General features: G+C 40.6%; 1 protein-coding gene across 1 annotated transcript in view; it reads left to right on the top strand.

Moving 5' to 3' along the window:
* The window catches only part of LOC107677006 (uncharacterized), a 9,735-nt gene extending 1,612 nt beyond the window's left edge, over nucleotides 1-8,123 (top strand). The window contains exons 2-3 of the mRNA XM_016471782.1: nucleotides 846-995; nucleotides 7,676-8,123. Coding sequence (XP_016327268.1) covers nucleotides 846-995; nucleotides 7,676-7,953 — 428 coding nt within the window. The 3' untranslated portion in view covers nucleotides 7,954-8,123. The remainder of the gene's footprint in view (nucleotides 1-845; nucleotides 996-7,675) is intronic.
* Nucleotides 8,124-19,685: the final 11,562 nt, after the last annotated feature.

Below are 19,685 nucleotides of genomic sequence, written 5' to 3'. Positions count from 1 at the left end.
TTAATATTCACAGACACTAGTCCATATCGCGTTTTGATTCAAGTGTACTGACCTACTTTTGATTTATTCGTCCAAAATGTGGCATATTCCGTCGGCGTTAGGCTATAGGACTTCCGTTTTTACGACTGGATTCTACGAACCAGTCCATGTTTTCCGCATCGCGGCCGTATGTCTCATATTTTTTATGCAAAGATTTGATTTCAAAAACAGTATCATAGCTATTAAACTATGTCTTATTATGATTTTAAATCTGTGTTAAACCTCAGAACGATCTCAAAGTAAAGATCATGTTCTATTCTGTAATGTTGATAGAATAAAAAGGTTGTATATTATGCATGCAACAGACTGTCACTGGCAGTCCCTTATGAAAATGAACCATGGTTTTAGTAAAGTGACCATAGTTCAACTGTAGTATTTATAGATTTGAATCATGTGTAAACAAAAAAACATATTTGAACCATGTGTAAACAAAAATATAACCTAATAAGTTACAATTAAGGCGTATTGCTACTTATTACATTTTAAACTGGGTAACTAGTAATCTGTAGCCTTCCCAGCACTGGATATCACATCACACTGACACAGCTGTTTGATAGTTCATGTTTAAGAAAAACAGTTTCAGAAACAACTATTTATTTACTTATTTATTGGTATATAAGTGGTACAATAAAGAAATAATAAGTAATCATACATATACAACCAATTTAAATCGTTATTGATCTTAAGTTCATTTTTAAAGTAGACTAATGTAGAACATAAAATAGTGCTGTGCAGCACACACAAATCCTCTCAGAAGAAGCAGTGTTGATGGGTTTCTAAGCTCCTCGTGTGTTTGTCTGTAACAGATAATGGAGTGGATGGTGTGGAAGGTGGAGTTCAGGAAATCCAGTCGGTGAAGACGGAGCAGGAGCCGCTGATCCTCACACAAGCATCACAAGAGAGCTCCAGCACGTGCACAGAGAGCTCCAGCTCCACGCAGCAGAGCGCCGCTCCAGGTCTGACAGACGCTCCGCATCCCACATCAGCCCTCCGGTCAGGAGGAGTGTGTCTTCATCAGGCTTGGAGAAATGCAGCACTACACATCAGTGTCTCACTGCAAGTGAATGGGTGCCGTCAGAATGAGAGTCCAAACAGCTGATAAAAACATCACATGAGTCCATAATCCATAATAAGGCTTCCTCCAGTGAAAAAGTGTTCTGGTGTGAATCAGGAGAGAAATCTGCACAGATCAAGCAGCGTTTAAACGGCTCATTATTGTGATGTTTTTATCAGCTGTTTGGACTCTCATTCTGACGGCACCCAATCACTGCAGAGCATCCATTGCTGAGACACTGATGCAATGACACTTTTCTACTAGGGATGCACCGATGTATCGGCCACCAATATTTATCGGCCAATTTTTGATTATTTTAAAGCCTTTGGCATATCGGAAATAGCATGAAAAGGGCCGATACCGATGCGTTATTAATTAACTGCATGGAGACAATGAGTTGCATGTCTGTTGCATTATCCAACGGTTTTCTCTGGGCAAAATAATGAAATACTTGCCAAAACAAAATAAAATCTGTACAAAATATAGTTTGTCAGACAGCATAGTACGGCCAATGCAAATGTGACGCATCCAACGAGTGAAATGCCCGCTAGGGATGGGCGTATCGATCCGAAGTATCGATATATCGATACTGACGCGAGTATCGAAAGTATCGATACTCAAACCAAAAATATCGATACTAAATATCGACGATACTGCCTTGAAAAATATCGGTATCGTATCGAAAACAAAATAAGTGGTATTGCCCATCCCTAATGCCCGCGCTCAGCTGTAAATTCATCATAGGTAAGTCGCAATGACAATGCCCCGGCGTTAGAGTTTATCCGAGGATACGTCACGAACCGCCAAGCATTAGGCCTACATTTAAGTGAAAATGGATGGCATGTAATATGCAGCTTTTTGTGTGTTTGAAACCAGCAAAAATGGCAGGATAGTGTAGAACACAGATTCACAGAAGTTCACATCACGCACCTGCAGTGCTTCTGTGAATGGAGAAAACAGAATAAAACTAGGCTATATATGCTACATAAAAAGGAATATATAGGCATATACACAAAATATATCTCACTTAAAACATTAACAGATTACCAAAACAAAAGAAAAAATTGTGCTGAGTTTGGATCATTGTAACGCGCTCCTAAGTTCACAGAAAGGAAACCGAGACGGCAGAAAGCCGTTTTATTTATTTTGCAAAAGCTTTACAGTTTTGAATCACCTCGGCGACTCACACGCACACATACAACCTATTTTTGCTAACTTGACATCACAGCCTGTTCATTATCAAAATAAAATACAGTTAAAGAAACATAAAAATTTACACTGCTCAATTTAAATAGTCGTAGTACAGTCCGTTCAGTAGTGCGTTCAGCGTGACCAGCGCCTCACTCTGCTGTTATGTGATAACAGAGTAACAAAACGGAAAAAAAAAAATGTGCTGTGTTTCGGATAATTGTTTCGCACTCCGAAGTTCACGGGAATAAAACGAGATGGCAGAAAGCAGTTTTCTTCATTTTGCAAAAGCTTTACACTTTTGAATGATGTTTTGCTTCTATCTGTGTGACAAACCAGCATTGGTATGACCATAAATTACTGAGTAACAGTTGGGAAAACAACGCAGTGATCGCGTCGGTGCCTCACACGCACATAGGCCTACAACAGATTTTTGCTAATTTGACATCGCAGCCTGTTCATTATCAAAATAAAATACAGTTAAAGAAACATAAAAATTTACACTGCTCAATTTAAATAGTCGTAGTACAGTCCGTTCAGTAGTGCGTTCAGCGTGACCAGCGCCTCACTCTGCTGTTATGTGAAGGATGATGTTTTACATCGAAAGAAAACGCTATACTTTATTATTATTATTATTATTATTATTATTGTTGTAGGCAAAGAAAAAGTTTAAAAAGTAACGTTATTACCTGGTATTTTTTCTACTCAAACCAGAAACAGAAACGCTCAAATACCAATTCTGCTCGCAGTGAACCGATCGATTTTTATTATTATTTTTTTTTTGTTCGTTTTTAACCCGTTTTATGCAATTGACCAATATTGGTATTGGAATCGGCCAATAGTTGTTTGTTAAAATAGGTATCAGCCAAAAAAATAAATAATCCTATCGGTGCATCCCTAATTTCTACAAATCTGATGAAGAAACAAACTCATCCTAATCTCGGATGATATGGTGTTGAGCACATCTTTATTTATGGCTGAACTATTCCTTTAAATATAAACAATGATGCGATACATTAAATATGTCATGTCATGCCTTCTTTTTTTTTTTTAAAGGTTAATTTATAATGTTTGGGAAGTTATAATTTGTGTCGGGTGCATTACCGCGGGAAATAGGGCTGCAGCACCCCCTGGAGTGTAGCCCATGAAAAAATGGGGGTGCAGTGTTAAAAATAAATAAATAAACAATGTTTAACAAAAAAATAAATAAAATTAATTGTATAAATTTGTATATTCATTCAAATTAATTGAAAAAAGTAGCCTAAGCCTACAATGACAAGAAGCAAGGGTTAAACATGAGTTAAGTTGAATCAAATTGACTGTGAAAGTCAACTTAAAAAAATAATTTGTTGCCATTATTTTTTTGATTATATTATTACCTGTAACATGTCTGTGCCATACCCAAATTAAGATTTAACAATACTTTCTACAGACTAGGGATGCAACGAATGTTCTGCAACCGAAACTGTTCAGCCGAAAAGATAAAAAAAAGCTCTTTCGGTGTTCAGCTGAATAAATGAAAAGACTGAATAAATTGTACCGAACAATGATGTGACGCAATCAAATAGAGGCGCGCGCTAATGCAGCGCAATTGAAATCACCAAATGGCCTTAAACAATTAAATACACTGCAGAACGTTATGTGTTCTAATACACGCACGCATTGCATGTGTTCAAACAGCGCTGCACGAGCTCGCTTCGCCAGGGTTCAAAGTCCACAGAGCGAGGGAAATCTGCGCTGAAACAGTGTTACTCGTTAGTTACTCAGTCACATTTTTATGAATTTTTACTAGGCATGTGACAATGTGATACGTGCAACAAACATCTTCCCAAATTCTTAATGAGAATCATTTATAAATCTGCTGTTGTCAACAAAAAGAAGCACTGAGATCTTCCTGTGGGTTTCTGCCAAAATAAAAGCTCAATCAACATTCAAAACGTTAGTATTGTAATTTTACTGTTGTTCTGTAAAATAAAATAAAGTAGGACAATAATAATGATAATAATAATTCCATTTACATTTAGTAATGTTGCAGACTCTTTTATCCAAAGCGACTTACAATTGGGGAATACATAAAGCGATTCTTCTTAAAGAGGCAAACAGACACAGGAAGTGCTTATAATACCAAGTTTCAGGCATTGTTCAAATAAATACAAGCTAGAAAGAGAAGGAATAAATAAAAAAAATAAAAAAAATTTTTTTTAAGATGAAGTCAAGTAGCTTTGAAAGAGATGAGTTCTCAGCTGTCGCTTGAAAATTGTCAGGGATTCAGCATTCCGGATAGGGGTGGGAAGATCGTTCCACCAGCCAGGAACGGTGAACGAGAATGTTCTGGAGAGTGATTTTGAGCCTCTCTGTGATGGTAGCACGAGGCGTCACTCACTAGCGGATCTCAGACTTCTGAAGAATTACAACAGCTATATTAATACATTTATTATAACATTCGCACTTCGTGTTCAAATCTGTAATAGATTTGTATCTGTGGAATATGAAATATTTTCTGTTTTAAAAGAATTCTCTTCTGCTCTGCAAGGCTGCATTTATTTGCTCAGTAAAAAAAATACATGCCTGATTCAAGAAGGGGGTCTCAAAAAAATTATTTTAGTAACTTATTAATTTGAAGTTAAATTGTGCTTTGTTGGTATGTCTGCTAGAATGTTAAGAAATGTTCAGTGTTAAGTAAATATTTTTAAATTGTTGTATTGTAATTGATTTTTACAGTAAAATACAAAATTTGGTATTTAATTTATGCAATGGTGAAAAAAAATTGGCAAAATACATGGGGGAAAAAATGTGAAAAACCGTGTTCGTATTCGGCCCAGTGTTTCATTTTGTTCGGCTTCGGCCAATAATTTTCATTTTGGTGCATCCCTACTACAGACATAGCAAAGAGTCAGCAGAGAAAGAGCGAGAGTATTTACCTCAGCAGCAACAAATCTCACATTCTCACATCTGTAGCACTTATTTTGATCTTTAACGTTAGGTCTTTCCTATTGTTGAAACAAAATAAAATAAATGCTTAAGGTTGATTCAGTATTAGCCTGCTCTTAATGAAAAGCACACACAACATCACCAATGTTACAATGACAAAGTCGCTTACATTAAACATAACATTTTATTAACAGAACGAATAAGACTGATGTACCCACATTGTAACACAAATAAATGAAAGGTTTTTGGGTTTTTCCCTTACTTTAAACGAATGCTTATGCAGCCATAAAATAGTACAATGGCAAATTCACAACATCTAACTTTAATTAACAAAATTAATAAGATGGATATAGCCTTGCATTGTAACTAGGGCTGTGCAAATAATTGAATGCGATTATCATGCGCATCTCGTCAGTAAAGCTGGTTCTGTGATTAGTAGTAAATCTCCATCACGTGCTTTCAGATGGAGCGGCATTTACTACACAGAGCCATAGGTCACTGACAAGCTACGCAATATCGCATGTTAAACGCAACCCCAATATTTGAGACTGGGTGAAAGTGGTGAAGATTTGAGAACTAGAGAGTGACCTGCACTCTGAAAAATTTCAGAGGTTTTCATGCTGATGGTGTGACTGATGTCAATGTGCTGTCTGTCGCTGTCCACTGATCATATGAAGCGTGCAGCTGATAGCAGCCATGTTTTGTTTGTTGCTGTGGTCTCTCTGTTTGCTGCTGAGTTCTCTGTTCTCTCTGTTTGCTGCTGAGTTCTCTGTTCTCTCTGTTTGCTGCTGTGTTCTCTCTGTTTGCTGCTGTTCTCTGTTCTCTCTGTTTGCTGCTGCGTTCTCTGTTCTGTGTTTGCTGCTGTGTTCTCAATGTTTGTTTGCTGCTGTGTTCTCTCTGTTTGCTGCTGTGTTCTCTGTTCTGTGTTTGCTGCTGTGTTCTCTGTTCTGTGTTTGCTGCTGTGTTCTCTCTGTTTGCTGCTGTGGTCTCTGTGTTTGCTGCTGTATTCTCTGTTCTGTGTTTGCTGCTGTGCTCTCTGTGTTTGCTGCTGTGTTCTCTGTTCTGTGTTTGCTGCTGTGTTCTCTGTTCTGTGTTTGCTGCTGTGTTCTCTGTTCTGTGTTTGCTGCTGTGCTCTCTTTGTTTGCTGCTGTGTTCTCTGTTCTGTGTTTGCTGCTGTGATCTCTGTTCTGTGTTTGCTGCTGTGTTCTCTGTTCTGTTTGCTGCTTTGTTCTCAGTGTTTGTTTGCTACTGTGTTCTCTCTGTTTGCTACTGTGTTCTCTCTGTTTGCTACTGTGTTCTCTCTGTTTTCTGTTTGCTACTGTGTTCTCTTTGTTTGCTGCTGTGTTCTCTTTGTTTGCTACTGTGTTCTCTCTGTTTTCTGTTTGCTACTGTGTTCTCTTTGTTTGCTACTGTGTTCTCTTTGTTTGCTGCTGTGCTCTCTTTGTTTGCTGCTGTGTTCTCTGTTCTCTCTGTTTGCTGCTGTGTTCTCTGTTCTCTCTGTTTGCTGCTGTGTTCTCTGTTCTCTCTGTTTGCTGCTGTGTTCTCTGTTCTCTCTGTTTGCTGCTGTGTTCTCTGTTCTCTCTGTTTGCTGCTGTGTTCTCTGTTCTCTCTGTTTGCTGCTGTTCTCTGTTCTCTCTGTTTGCTGCTGTGTTCTCTGTTCTGTGTTTGCTGCTGTGTTCTCTGTTCTGTGTTTGCTGCTGTGTTCTCTGTTCTGTGTTTGCTGCTGTGTTCTCAATGTTTGTTTGCTGCTGTGTTCTCTCTGTTTGCTGCTGTTCTCTCTCTGTTTGCTACTGTGTTCTCTCTGTTTTCTGCTGTGTTCTCTGTTCTGTGTTTGCTGCTGTGTTCTCTGTTCTGTGTTTGCTGCTGTGTTCTCTGTTCTGTTTGCTGCTTTGTTCTCAGTGTTTGTTTGCTGCTGTGTTCTCTCTGTTTGCTGCTGTTCTCTCTGTTTGCTGCTGTATTCTCTGTGTTTGCTGCTGAGTTCTCTGTTCTCTGTGTTTGCTGCTGTGTTCTCTGTTTGCTACTGTGTTCTCTCTGTTTGCTGCTGTGTTCTCTCTGTTTGCTGCTGTGTTCTCTGTTTGCTACTGTGTTCTCTCTGTTTGCTGCTGGTTTGCTGCTGTGTTCTCTCTCTTTTTGCTGCTGTTCTCTCTGTTTGCTGCTGTGTTCTCTCTGTTTGCTGCTGTGTTCTCTCTGTTTGCTACTGTGTTCTCTCTGTTTTCTGCTGTGTTCTCTGTTCTGTGTTTGCTGCTGTGTTCTCTGTTCTGTGTTTGCTGCTTTGTTCTCAGTGTTTGTTTGCTGCTTTGTTCTCAGTGTTTGTTTGCTGCCGTGTTCTCTGTTCTGTGTTTGCTGCTGTGTTCTCTTTTCTGTGTTTGCTGCTGAGTTCTCTGTTCTCTGTGTTTGCTGCTGTGTTCTCTCTGTTTGCTGCTGTGTTCTGTTCTCAGTGTTTGTTTGCTCCTGTGTTTTCAGGCATGCTGAAGCACATACGCTCCTGTTGCGCTGGGCTGCACAGTCAGTATCAGGGCTTTCTGGAGAGCCTGCAGCAGACGCAGAACGCCTGGCTGGAGCAGCAGCTGGAGCAGAGTCACGTCCGAGAGGAGCGTCTGGTGGCCCGAGTGCTGGCTGAACACACCCGATCCATGGAGGCTTTGGTCAACCAGCTGTTCGCAGGCTTGAGGAGCCTCCTGCCCCCGTCCTATCCCCATCCCCAGACGTCAGCCCTGCAGAGCAGCAGTCCTGAATCCTGAATCACACACCAGACTCAAGGAGACCTCAACACCTCACATGCACTCTTCATCATGAGGCTTTCTCAGAGTTCACATTCAGCGGCCCTGGACTGGTTTGTTAAAGATAGTGATAACTAGGGATGGGCAAATCGATCCTAAAGTATCGATATATCGATATTGATGCAAATATCGGAAGTATCGATACTCAAATTAAAAATATCGATACTAAGGTGTGTTTTATTTACCAGTGATTTTGTTTTAGTTCAACTATAGTATTTGTAGATTTCCACTACAGTAAACTAGTGTTGGCAAAAGTACTGACCGCGATACCGTTCAGTACTGAAATTTAAAAAAACGTCCATTTCCTGCTAAGCTTTTAGCGCTGTTGAGCAGCTTCTTAAACAGTGCAGATTGGTCATTGTGTTCATGTGCTCAACACGCACGGTTTAAGAATCTTCTCAACAGCGCTCAAATCTTAGCGGAAAATGGACGTTTTTACAATTTCAGTACCGAATGGTATCGCGGTCAGTACTTTTGACAACACTATAGTAAACATATTTTAACCATGTGTAATAGGGATGGGCGATATGGGCTTAAAAATATATCACGATAATTTCTGGTATTTATTGCGATAACGATATCAATGACAATAATTCAGGGCATTATATGCATCCATGACAAAAAAAATTATAATCCCGTTTTTTTAGAGAAAAGTATTGTCTTTTCTATTTTTACCCCAAATAGGGTGTTAGCATTACTGAGTACACACGTAATGTAATTAGGGTTGGGTATCATTTGAATTTTATCGATTCCTATTCTTTTCTATTCCCAGTTTCGATTCCAATGTGATTAAATAATGATATCAAACATTTATCCTGTGTCTCTTATTTGCAAACCATTTATTGGAGCTGAATACCATGAACAAAAATCAACAGGCTACATAAAAATCTTTAAGAGCTGTTTGTGTGCAAAATAGAGCTGCATGATTCTAGATAAATTGAGTTTTTTTTCCCCAATGGAAGTTGTGGTTTTCTCATGATTCTAAAGAAAAAAACATTAGACAACTAAACAAAGTTACATGTAATTTATGAATGAATGATTCAATGACTCACTCAAGATGTACTTGATTCATTACTGGATGAATCAGCGTTCTTGAACGACTCTCTTGTATGATTCAAAGACAAATACATTTTAACAGCCCCTTTTCGCCACCTACTGGCGTAACAGTGCAATCGATAAATCTTCATTTGAAGTGTCAAATTACTCTCAAAAGGTGATTTACTCTATTTTAATCGCTACTGTATACAGAGTTTATATCTGAACTATAAACTTTTATCCCAGCACTTCTGTGATTTGAATGTTACTGTGAAGCTGTTTCATTCATGACAGACAGCTGCTCTCTTTAGGTCAGCGGCAGTGCGAACGCAAATTTAAATGTTCAAATCACACTGGTGTGATCATACGCAGCACAGACGAACCAACAAGTGATCACAACATTGATCGCACACGTCAAAGGTTGAGGAATGAAACAGACGAATCATTGTAATTTAGGAATAGAATCACGTTCATGTTCAGTTTCAGGTTTGCATCCTCAAGGCGCTTTAAGACAACCTTCAGACGTCTATCATGTTCCTCTTTAGTTGCACCGTAACCGATTATATCATCCAAGTAGCATTGACAACCTGGCAGATCTCCTAAGAGTGTGTGCATCATTTTTTGGAATGCAGCGGGTGCCGAGGCGGGTAAGGAGGAACGAGGAGGAACCCACGTAAAGCGGTACAGTCCTTCATGAGAAAGGAACGCAGTCAGGTTTCTGCTTTCTACAGCTAGGGGCAACTGATGATAAGCACTTTGTAAGTCAATCTGTGAATATACTGTAGCGCCTTTCAACTCTGCGAACAGTTCTTCCATATGCAGCAGTGGGTGTGAATCCACAATAATGCTTTTATTTGGCTCACGTAAGTCCACGCACATACAGATTCCTGCTTGTTTCTTTTTTGTAACCACTAATGGTGAAACCCAGGGGCTCGCATCTATAGGCTGTGACTGTGGAAGAACTGACACACTTGAACCCGTGTCCACCAACAGTTTCACATTGTGGGAACAACCTTGTGATATGCCAACTTCACAGTAAATCTTATCATCCACTGAAGCATTCAAATTAAGCACTCATTTCTGGCACAGAAATTTCTTGCATGGTTTTCATTTTCGATTGACATACTTTTGCAAAGTGCCCACGTTTTTTGCATTTATTACAAATTGCAGATGTAGCAGGACGGTTTCTATCATTAGCTAAGTGATTACGTGATCCACAGCGGTAGCAATGTTGAGTTGGTTTTAGTGCTTTGGAATCTTTGCGTCTTTTGAATTGTTCGGTGCGTGTTTGTGACGTTTCCATCGACCTTTATTTGCCCGAAACAGCTTGCACAGCACTTTGAGATTGACTTCCGCTTGCGTCCTTACCAGAGAAAAGTGAAGCATTACGCACAGCAGACTCAACTTGACACGCCAAATTCACCGCTTTCTCCAGAGTGAGCTGATCTTCCAGCAATAACCTGTCTCGCACCGCCGGCAGCCAGGCTTGTTCCACCAGCTGATCATGCAGCATTTCTTTCTCCTTGGCACCATATTGACACTGCGCTGCCAACTCTCGTAGTGCGGAAATGTACTGTGGCACAGTCTCGTCATTTCTTTGTGATCTTTGGCAAAACTTATGTCGGCAAGCAACTACGTTGAATTTGGGAAAGAAATGTTTCGCAAGTGCTGCCATTGCATCATCAAACGTTTTACCTGTGTCTGGTAATGTGTAGAAAAGTCTTTGCCCTATGGTTTCCAGGCAGTGTAGTAAAGTTGCACGTCGTCTTGCATCCGACCACAAGCTCCCCGAAGCATTTATTACTATCAAGTAGTTTGAGAAAATCTTTTGGCACGTAGCAAAAGGAATTGGTGGCTCGCCAACATCTTGTAAGAACAGTGCTGGGGCAGGAGCAGTTGCCATCGTCGTCGCCAATATGTAATATCCCTTTTGTTTTAGAAAGAATCACATGGACACTGAATCAGATTTCTCATCACAACTCACTCTATTCCTCGTTCTTTTTAGGCGCAACATCTGTACAACCTACAACACCATCTACTGGACACAACAGGAACAGGACTGGACAACTAGTTGTCTGTCACATTCACAAGAGAGCTGCTCTGCTGCACAAGCGTGCGTCTAATGTGTGCTGCGTGTTTTAATTTGTGGTTTAGGTAACTTACAGTGACGGAGAAATGAGCTGTGTCACCTGAAAGTTTCAGTTCCCTTTCGAACGGTCTCTCCTGTTGCGTGGAAACGCATATGGGGAAAACTCCTGTATTACTCTGTACTGAAGCCTGATTTGTTTGTGTAGCTGCACAAACCAATGGAGCTTTAGCCCACCAGAAAGGCCGCCATTTATCAGACCATTCTCCTTCAGCGACGATGATAATCTCTTCACTAACTCTGCAATCAAGAAGCTGAAGAAGGAAGAAGCTCAGCCTGCAGCTCGCCACCGTAGAAGAGCCCCAGCAGAGGAAGAAGCGAGAAGCCGTGCGCTCACTCAGAGCATGAGTCTCACTCTTCTCCGCTCGCTTATCACCACCTTCAATGAAGGCAGCCCCGCTCTCCCGTTTCTCCTCTGCCTATAGCCTTAGTAATCCTGAAGACATTGATTAGCTCAGGTGTTCAGGTGTTCAGGTGTGTTTGATTAGGGGTGGAGCTGAACTCTGCAGGACTGCGGCTCTCTAGGACCGAACTTGCCTACCTGCTCTAGGCGGATCGGCGTAGAATGCCATCACCAATGATTCTTATCACTGACAGCGTCGCGTTTGTGTGTGCGTAACGGAGGCTGCGCTCACTGAGACAGACTGCTTTGAAAAGCACGAGACTGTCCCTGCTTTGCTCGCAGATCCCTTTCTTCTCCCGCTCTCACGTTCCTCACCTCCTAGTTACCTCGGAGGAAGAAACAATGAACTCGCGGGATGAGCGATCAGGCTTGAGTGATTTTATGCCGGCACACAGAGTCCCGCGTGCTTCACTCATAGCACGGAGTAGAATGCTGTCAAAGCATTTAGTCTAACAAAGCATGTTTGAGAGGAAAAGGAAGGGATCAGTCCTCGCTGAGGATGGAAGCCCCTCAAATGGCGCTTTTCCACTGCATGGTACGGCACGGTACGGCTCGGTACGGTTCACTTTTGGGGGGTTTTCCACTGGGTACAGTACCTGGTACCTGGTACTTTTTTTAGTACCACTTCGGTTGGGGTTCCAAGTGAACCGTACCGTTACCAAAACGTGACGTGTAAACTCTGCTGATCACGGATTGGCCGGAGAGAATCGTCACTACCTGCGTCACTGAACTTGCGACACAAACACAAAAGAACCGCTAGATTTAAATCAGCACAGCCAGCGAAAGATCAAACGCAACTGTTTGGAACGAGCGCACCTTTTTTTTAACAACCAAAAAGTTTTGTTGTCTGTTGCGGAAGTACAGACGTTCCTCTCGTTGATAGCAGAGGAGCGGATCCAGCGAGAGCTTGATGGGGCGACGCGAAATGAAAGTTTTTTTTTAGGAGTCGTGGTAGTAGAGGCGGCGCAACTATAACGACATGTGAATAATCCCGCCCACTCTAAAGCGGTACTGAACTGCAGTGGAAACGCAAACCGTGCCGTGCCGAACTGAGCCGTACCGAGCCGAGTCGTACCACGCAGTGGAAAAGCGTCAAAAGTAAGCTTGTCCTCGCTCTCCATCCCTCCGTTCAACACCTGAGCGATGGATGTTCTATTCAAGCTGGGCACGTCCTTTTCATTAGCATGTGCCAAGCAAACTACTGCTGTGATAGCAGACCCACAAGATCAATTCTTATCTCACATCTGCGAATGCAAGTTCCCCACCCACATTCGGTGAACTTCTGTTTGACAAAATGGAGCCTCTTGCCACCTGGTTTATGGCCTGGCAGCCATTTCCGGTGTTTCAAGTTGGCTTCTAAATACAGTAAACAAGGTTTCTCACTCTAGTTCGCTCGCAGGCCCCCTCGTTTCAGAGGTATTATCCAGACTTTGATACGGGACAACGAAGCGCATGTTCTCCAGTCCGAAACACAAGCACTGCTTGCAAAAGCTGCTGTGTAACCGGTACCTCTAGCTAACAGCAAGTTAGGCTTTTTCAGCCACTACTTCCTCGTTCCAAATAAAGATGGTGGGCTCAGATCTATTCTAGATCTCATACATCTGAATCACTCACTTATGAGATGGCCGTTCAGATGCTAACTTTGGAACAGATCCTTGCGCAGATTTGCCCTGAGGACTGGTTTCTAACAGTGAATCTGAATGCTTTCTTTCACATCCACATAGCCCCCATCACAGACCGTTCTCTGAATCAGCAACCAGGTAGCTAGCTTCGAGAGCTTTTTCGGACTCTGTGGTACTCTTTCTCATCAAAGAAGCCTGTTCTTCGTTTGATCTCTCAAACGCACAAAATATTTTGTCTTTTTCAATAAGTGATGGCTGTTTTGTTTGTAGATGGCATTTAAGCTTGCTAGGAACCATTGCATGGTTAGAGAGTTTTTCTCCACAGACTCAGCATAAGGCGAGTGCTGCCGAGGGATCCCCGGTGAAAGTGAATCCATACGACAGATAGCTGTCGCTGTATTGTCTCGAGCTCACCGTTTTTGCTTTCTTTCTTATGTCTCCACTGCTAGAGGGTCCAAGTATCGGTTCAGGGTCGGTAGATTTTCTTTTCCAGAATTTATCCATGTTTTCCGTAGGTTTTATTAGCGTGGTCGTAATAATGTGGGAAATTCGCATGTGGGAAAATCCCAGATTAAGCAGAAGCGCGATGAGGTCACAGGTACAGTTATTACTGGGTTATAATAAAACAACAAATTTGTATATATTTGTAAATAATAATAATTTTTAAAAATTACAAAATTTTTTGCAGACGCAAGAAAGTCATTAGTTTGGTATAACATGACAGAATATTCTTTTTGTGTGTGTGTGTGTGTGAGAGAGAGCGAGAGAGAGTGTGTGTGTGTGTGTGAGTGTGAGTGAGTGAGTGTGAGAGAGTGTGTGTGTGAGTGTGTGTGTGTGCGAGAGTGAGAGTGAGAGTGTGAGTGTGAGTGTGTGTGTGTGTGCGAGAGTGTGAGTGAGAGTGAGAGTGAGTGTGAGTGTGAGTGTGAGTGTGTGTGTGCGAGAGCGGGTGGAGAGTGAGTGTGTGTGTGTGTGTGTGTGTGTGTGAATTCTGCTTTCAGCAGTAATTGTACTTTTCTTGCTCAAAATCAGTAGTTTGAAGTATATTCAATAATTTCCATTATTATTTGTTTTTGTTTTTTCTTATTTTACTTATTAATGAATGTATTCCTGTTTAAGAGCCTAACACCGGCAAACATTCCCATGGGAACTCATGGGCCGGATGGGCTGGAATTGTCCAGGGCTGAATGCTTATGTAAAACAACTCGATCATCAAACATTAAACAGCATATAAATCAAAACCACTTAATGTTACCGAATGTAATGTAGAATGAAATGCAAGTTTTGGAGGTGTTGATAGAAGTGATCTACTCCATCTATGTTTTGATCATCGATCTGAATCCCATCCAGATGAAAATAATACATGACACTAGAATAAAACTTTTTTTTTAGTCCAAGTCAAAAGTTCAAACGTTTTTGAACAGTAAGATATTTAAAGTTTTTTTAAAGAAGTCTCTTCTGCTCACCAAGTCTGCATTTATTTGATCCAAAATACAGCAAAAACAGTAATATTGTGAAATATTTGTACAATTTAAAATAACTGCTTTCTATTTTAAACTGTAATGTATTTCTGTGATGCGCAGCTGTATTTTCAGCATCATTACTCCGGTCTTCAGTGTCACATGATCTTCAGAAATCATTCTAATATGCTGATTTGCTGCTCAAGAAACATTTCTGATCATTATCAATGTTGAAAACAGCTGAGTAGTATTTACCAGGTTTCTTTGACGAATAGAAAGTTCAGAAGAACAGCATTTATCTGAAATAGAAATCTTCTGTAACATTATACATGTCTTTATCATCACTTGATCAATTTAAAGCATACTTGCTAAATAAAAGTATTAATTTATATAACGTAAATTTACTGCTTTTAACAACATCTTGAAAAAGTTAACAGCTCAAAAAAGCAAGACTGTTAAATTCTGACAATTACTGATATTGATCTCTTATCAGGCTCTGATAATTGAATTAACATCATCATTAAAGATCATGTGGGAGCAGTAGATCGCACTATTCATCTCCACCACTAGATGTCTGTAGAGCGCTGTGTGGCCCCTGCGAAGAACACTATAGAGTTTAGCCTAAAAAACAGCTGAAAACTAAACACAAACTATGTAAGAAATAACAATAATAGCAAGCCTTTTCATATACATAGGGAAGAACAAGTAGTGTTGTAACATCTTGTACTTCAGTGTCTGTAACTCTCAAACGTTTATCTGTGTGTCTGTAAGAAATTGGTTGTTTTAAAAAATTACATTTATGCATACATGATGTTAATTAATGCCAAGTACAACGAGTGTTGTTACAATTTACCATAAAATCTGTTCTTGACCTGTAAATCCTATTTATAAATCTATTTATATTACTTATCTGTAAATATATTTGATTAATTTCCTTGACTTGATCTCACCAGCACAAGCGTGGAAATCTGCGGAAGGTTTTAGAGTGTTAAAGGCCTGACTGATATGTTTGAGTGGTGTGTGAGGACAATGGCTGATCTCAGCACTGACAGCAGCTGTGAGTGTTTACTGTGGGCTCGTGTGGAGCGCTGGCGTCAGGCTGGGCACAGGCAGAGCCAGAGGAATCTTATATCAGAGCAACAGCGGCAGGTCGCTGGATGACTGGCACTCTGCCTGGAAACAGACGGGGGAAAAACACACACAAGACCAGCCATGGTTACACGTGTGTGTGTGTTAGTGTGTCTGTGTGAGTGTGTATTAGTGTGTGTGTGTGTGTGTCTGTGTGAGTGTGTCTGTGTGTGTGAGTGTGTCTGTATCTGTGTGTGTGTGTCTGTGTGTGTGTGTGTGTATGTCTGTGTGTCTGTGAGTCTGTGTCTGTGTGTGTGTGTCTGTGAGTCTGAGTCTGAGTCTGAGTCTGAGTCTGAGTCTGTGTGTGTGTGTGTGTGTGTGTGTATGTCTGTGTGTGTGTCTGTGTGTCTGTGTGTCTGTGTGTCTGTGTGTCTGTGTGTCTGTGTGTCTGTGTGTCTGTGTGTCTGTGTGTCTGTGTGTCTGTGTGTCTGTGTGTCTGTGTGTCTGTGTGTCTGTGTGTCTGTGTGTCTGTGTGTCTGTGTGTCTGTGTGTCTGTGTGTCTGTGTGTCTGTGTGTGTGTGTGTGTGTTTATAAAGGAAAACACTGGACTTTCTTTATCATCATCAATCATTATTATTATAGCGATGACACGTTCATATATATTTATATTATATTATAGTATGCAAATGAGGCAGTATCTAATTAAATATGCACTAATTTGCATTCATTTACAGCACATTAATCTGAACATTGGATGAAGCCAGGTTCAAAATTCTTGTTTGATTTTGTTGACATTTTAGCATTAAAGGTTTTTCCAGAGGGGATTTTGGATTTCTCACTCCATAAATCAGAAAACATTATCAACAGACAAAATAAAATGTAGTATAAAACAGTGTGAATGATGCAGTATATATGAACAAACCCCTAAGTAAAAACCTTCAGAATATAGACAGGAATAAATCTGTAAAGTTTGGTGTATGTAAGAGAAAATACTCTTTAAAGATATGGATTGGAATTGAAACCTACAGACACAAATAGAAAACTTGTGATAAAATAAACACTTAAATATTTATTTTGGATGTTCTCTGTTCAGTAGTTTGAAACAAAACTTAATGAAAAACCAAATAGCCCAAAATCTCCAAATTGACTGATGCATGAAAAGCAGTGTTTGTGCCTGTAGTAGCATCTGTCCTTAAGCTAAAGAACTGGTTCACTCACATTTCCATGCAGTAGATGTGCATACTATCCACCCTATCTGCCCTAAATAGTATTGAAAATTACTAATATCACATAGAATTTAGGATGGATAGTATGCACATTGGGACGCAGGGAGAGTCTCATTCCCTCTCAGGGAACCATGGTTACAGTTGTAACCTGAGACATTCCCTATCAAGGGAACTCGCGCTGCGTCAAAACACTGTGGGAATGACAACACCCACTTTGCTATGCTGACAAATGCCAGTAGAACTTGAGAGAGGAGTAGAACCCAGGGGCCTCATTTATAAAGCGTGCGTACGCACAGATTTGATCTTAGAGTGTGCGTACACTTAAATCCACACCAACGCTCATAATTATAAAAACTGTCTTTGACGTGGAAAAGTGCTTAGCGTCACGTCAGGGTCTGAGCAGACATACGCACTTTTTCTTGTCGGAGTACTGCAGGTTTTTGAAAATGTAAGCTGTTCTTGCAGCTCGCTGTTCTAAATTCAAGAATTTGGATGATACCTGGTGATCTTTTACATGTTAATGACATTAATTAGGAGTCGTTTACAAGGCAGAGAGCTTGTGACACTGTCACACAGGACACATGTTTTAACCTGCTCAATATATTTGAATGATTTTATGTATATTTGAGTTTTAATAGGTTTTCATGTTGTCTTAGCCATTTTATTCCTCTTAACCGTTTTAATGTGTGTGTGTCTTTAAACGAGTCTGGGTCTGCCTGTCATGTGACTGATCACATAACAGGAAGTAGGAAAGGGACAGCATAAAGGAGGCAGCATGTCAAACAAGCATGGTCGTTGCTCTCATTACAACCAAGTGGTGATCACCTGCAAACTGGAATAGTGGAGTCACCTTTGTGGACTTACCTTTCCACCACTTTGGATTAACACTACAGTGGACTTTTGTATACACACCGGTGGACACTTTTGGGACATTCACTTTGGGACTAGCAACACACTGGATTTCTTAAGGACTGTTTTAATGGTATGGAACTGAAAGACTTTGTGCTTTTAACAGCCTAAGTTATTCTAGTTTTATTGTGTTGTTTTAAGTCTCTTGTGAATATTGTAAATACATATTTGATTTTCACTTTTAACATTGTTGTCGGTCTCATCTTTTAAACACTCAAAGCTCTCACACCGTATAATCTGACCCCTTTTTTGACAAACGTAACATCTTCCAATAAGGCCAAACGTTATAAGCTGAAACCATTCATTTGTGTGCAAGTTCAAGATCATTTGCGATTCATAGGTTTCACATCTGAAAGAGACGTGTACGTGCATTTTCTGTACGTATGTTCATTCTATGAATCACACGTATGCATATTTAAGAGATGATCGTAAGATCAAATTTAGGATGGTTTCTGTGCAACATTTTATAAATGAGGCCCCAAGTCTAAATTGTAGGACCTAACAAATGTGAGCAGAGAGGACCAGCCTGCTACATCACAAGCATCTTGCAGGGAAACCCCTGAGAGAAAGGCTTTAGAAGCCGCCATACTTCTGGTTGAGTGAGCTTTGACCCCCAAAGGAGAAGGAAGGTCAGAGGACTTGACTATTAACCTGCTTAACATGTGCTTGGTTGCTGGAAGTCCTTTCTTATAGGTGAGGTCTAATGCTATTTCATGCATTCTGACTTATTTACACTGTTAAAGAGTTGGATGCTCATGCTAAATACACATCAACCAGAGCAAGAGCAGCACATCAGCGCCGTTGGCAGCGCTGAACAGGACTTGCTCGAGAAGGATTTATCATTTTGTATTTAGACCACAAAATCAACAATGTTACCAAAGAAGTGTGTTTTTGGTTGTGAGGGAAAGATAATCTTGTCTAGCGTTAAGGGAACAGTGGATGCAGTTTGTTTCTCCGGGGCAGCAATGGAGTTGTGCAAGTGTGTTTGTTTGTTCCAGGCACTTCAGTGATAAATGTTAATAAAATTTAAGTCAAAGTTTTTGTTCCTGTTTTATTTATGTCGATGTCACAGCTTGCAGACCATCACTACCCAAAAGCTGCGCATGCTCATAACCATGGCACACCTCCAGGAGCTCGACTGTTTTCGGAGAGAAGCGGTATAGCTATATCTCTCTTTTATAAATCTGATAAAACTAAAGACTCTTCGGAGATATGAAGGATGCAATACTACTCTAAAGGTACACAAGATTAACACGAGATTGGAATAAACTGTGTGTTTCATGTTCTCATTAAGCCAGTGGTCTCAAACTCAATTCCTGAAGGACCACAGCTCTGCAGAGTTTAGCTCCAACCAGCCCCAAATCACACCTGCTTGGAAGTTTCTAGTGATACTGAAGACCTTGATTAGGAGTGTTTGATTAGGGTTGGAGCTGAACTGAGGCCCTCCAGGAATTGAGTTTGAGACCAATGCTTTAAGCGGACCAAAGCAGACAAACAACTGATCAGTTTTCCTCCACAGCACAGCTCTGCGGACATAAGCATCCAGTGCTCTCACTGGACACACCAATTTAAGCCTCTCCTGGTCTGGAGTCCTGAACAGAGGAGAACAGAAGGCCTGCAGCACTATGGGCGGTGGCACATTAGTGGGCAACTTCCGAATATAACCCGGCCTCAGGTGCAGAAAAGCTTTCACCATACCAAGTGCAAATTTGACTTTACTTTACTTTTAGTCATTTAGCAGACGCTGTTATCCAAAGCGACTTACAAATAAGAAAAAGTAATTAAAACTAAAACTCTATAAATACTATATATATACACGCATTTAAG

The sequence above is a fragment of the Sinocyclocheilus anshuiensis genome, unplaced genomic scaffold (assembly GCF_001515605.1).
Source record: "Sinocyclocheilus anshuiensis isolate Anshui unplaced genomic scaffold, SAMN03320099.WGS_v1.1 scaffold608, whole genome shotgun sequence".
In the NCBI taxonomy this organism is placed as follows: Eukaryota; Metazoa; Chordata; class Actinopteri; order Cypriniformes; family Cyprinidae; genus Sinocyclocheilus; species Sinocyclocheilus anshuiensis.
The sequence above is the reverse complement of the archived record's forward strand: the minus strand, read 5'-3'. Positions and strand labels throughout refer to the sequence as shown.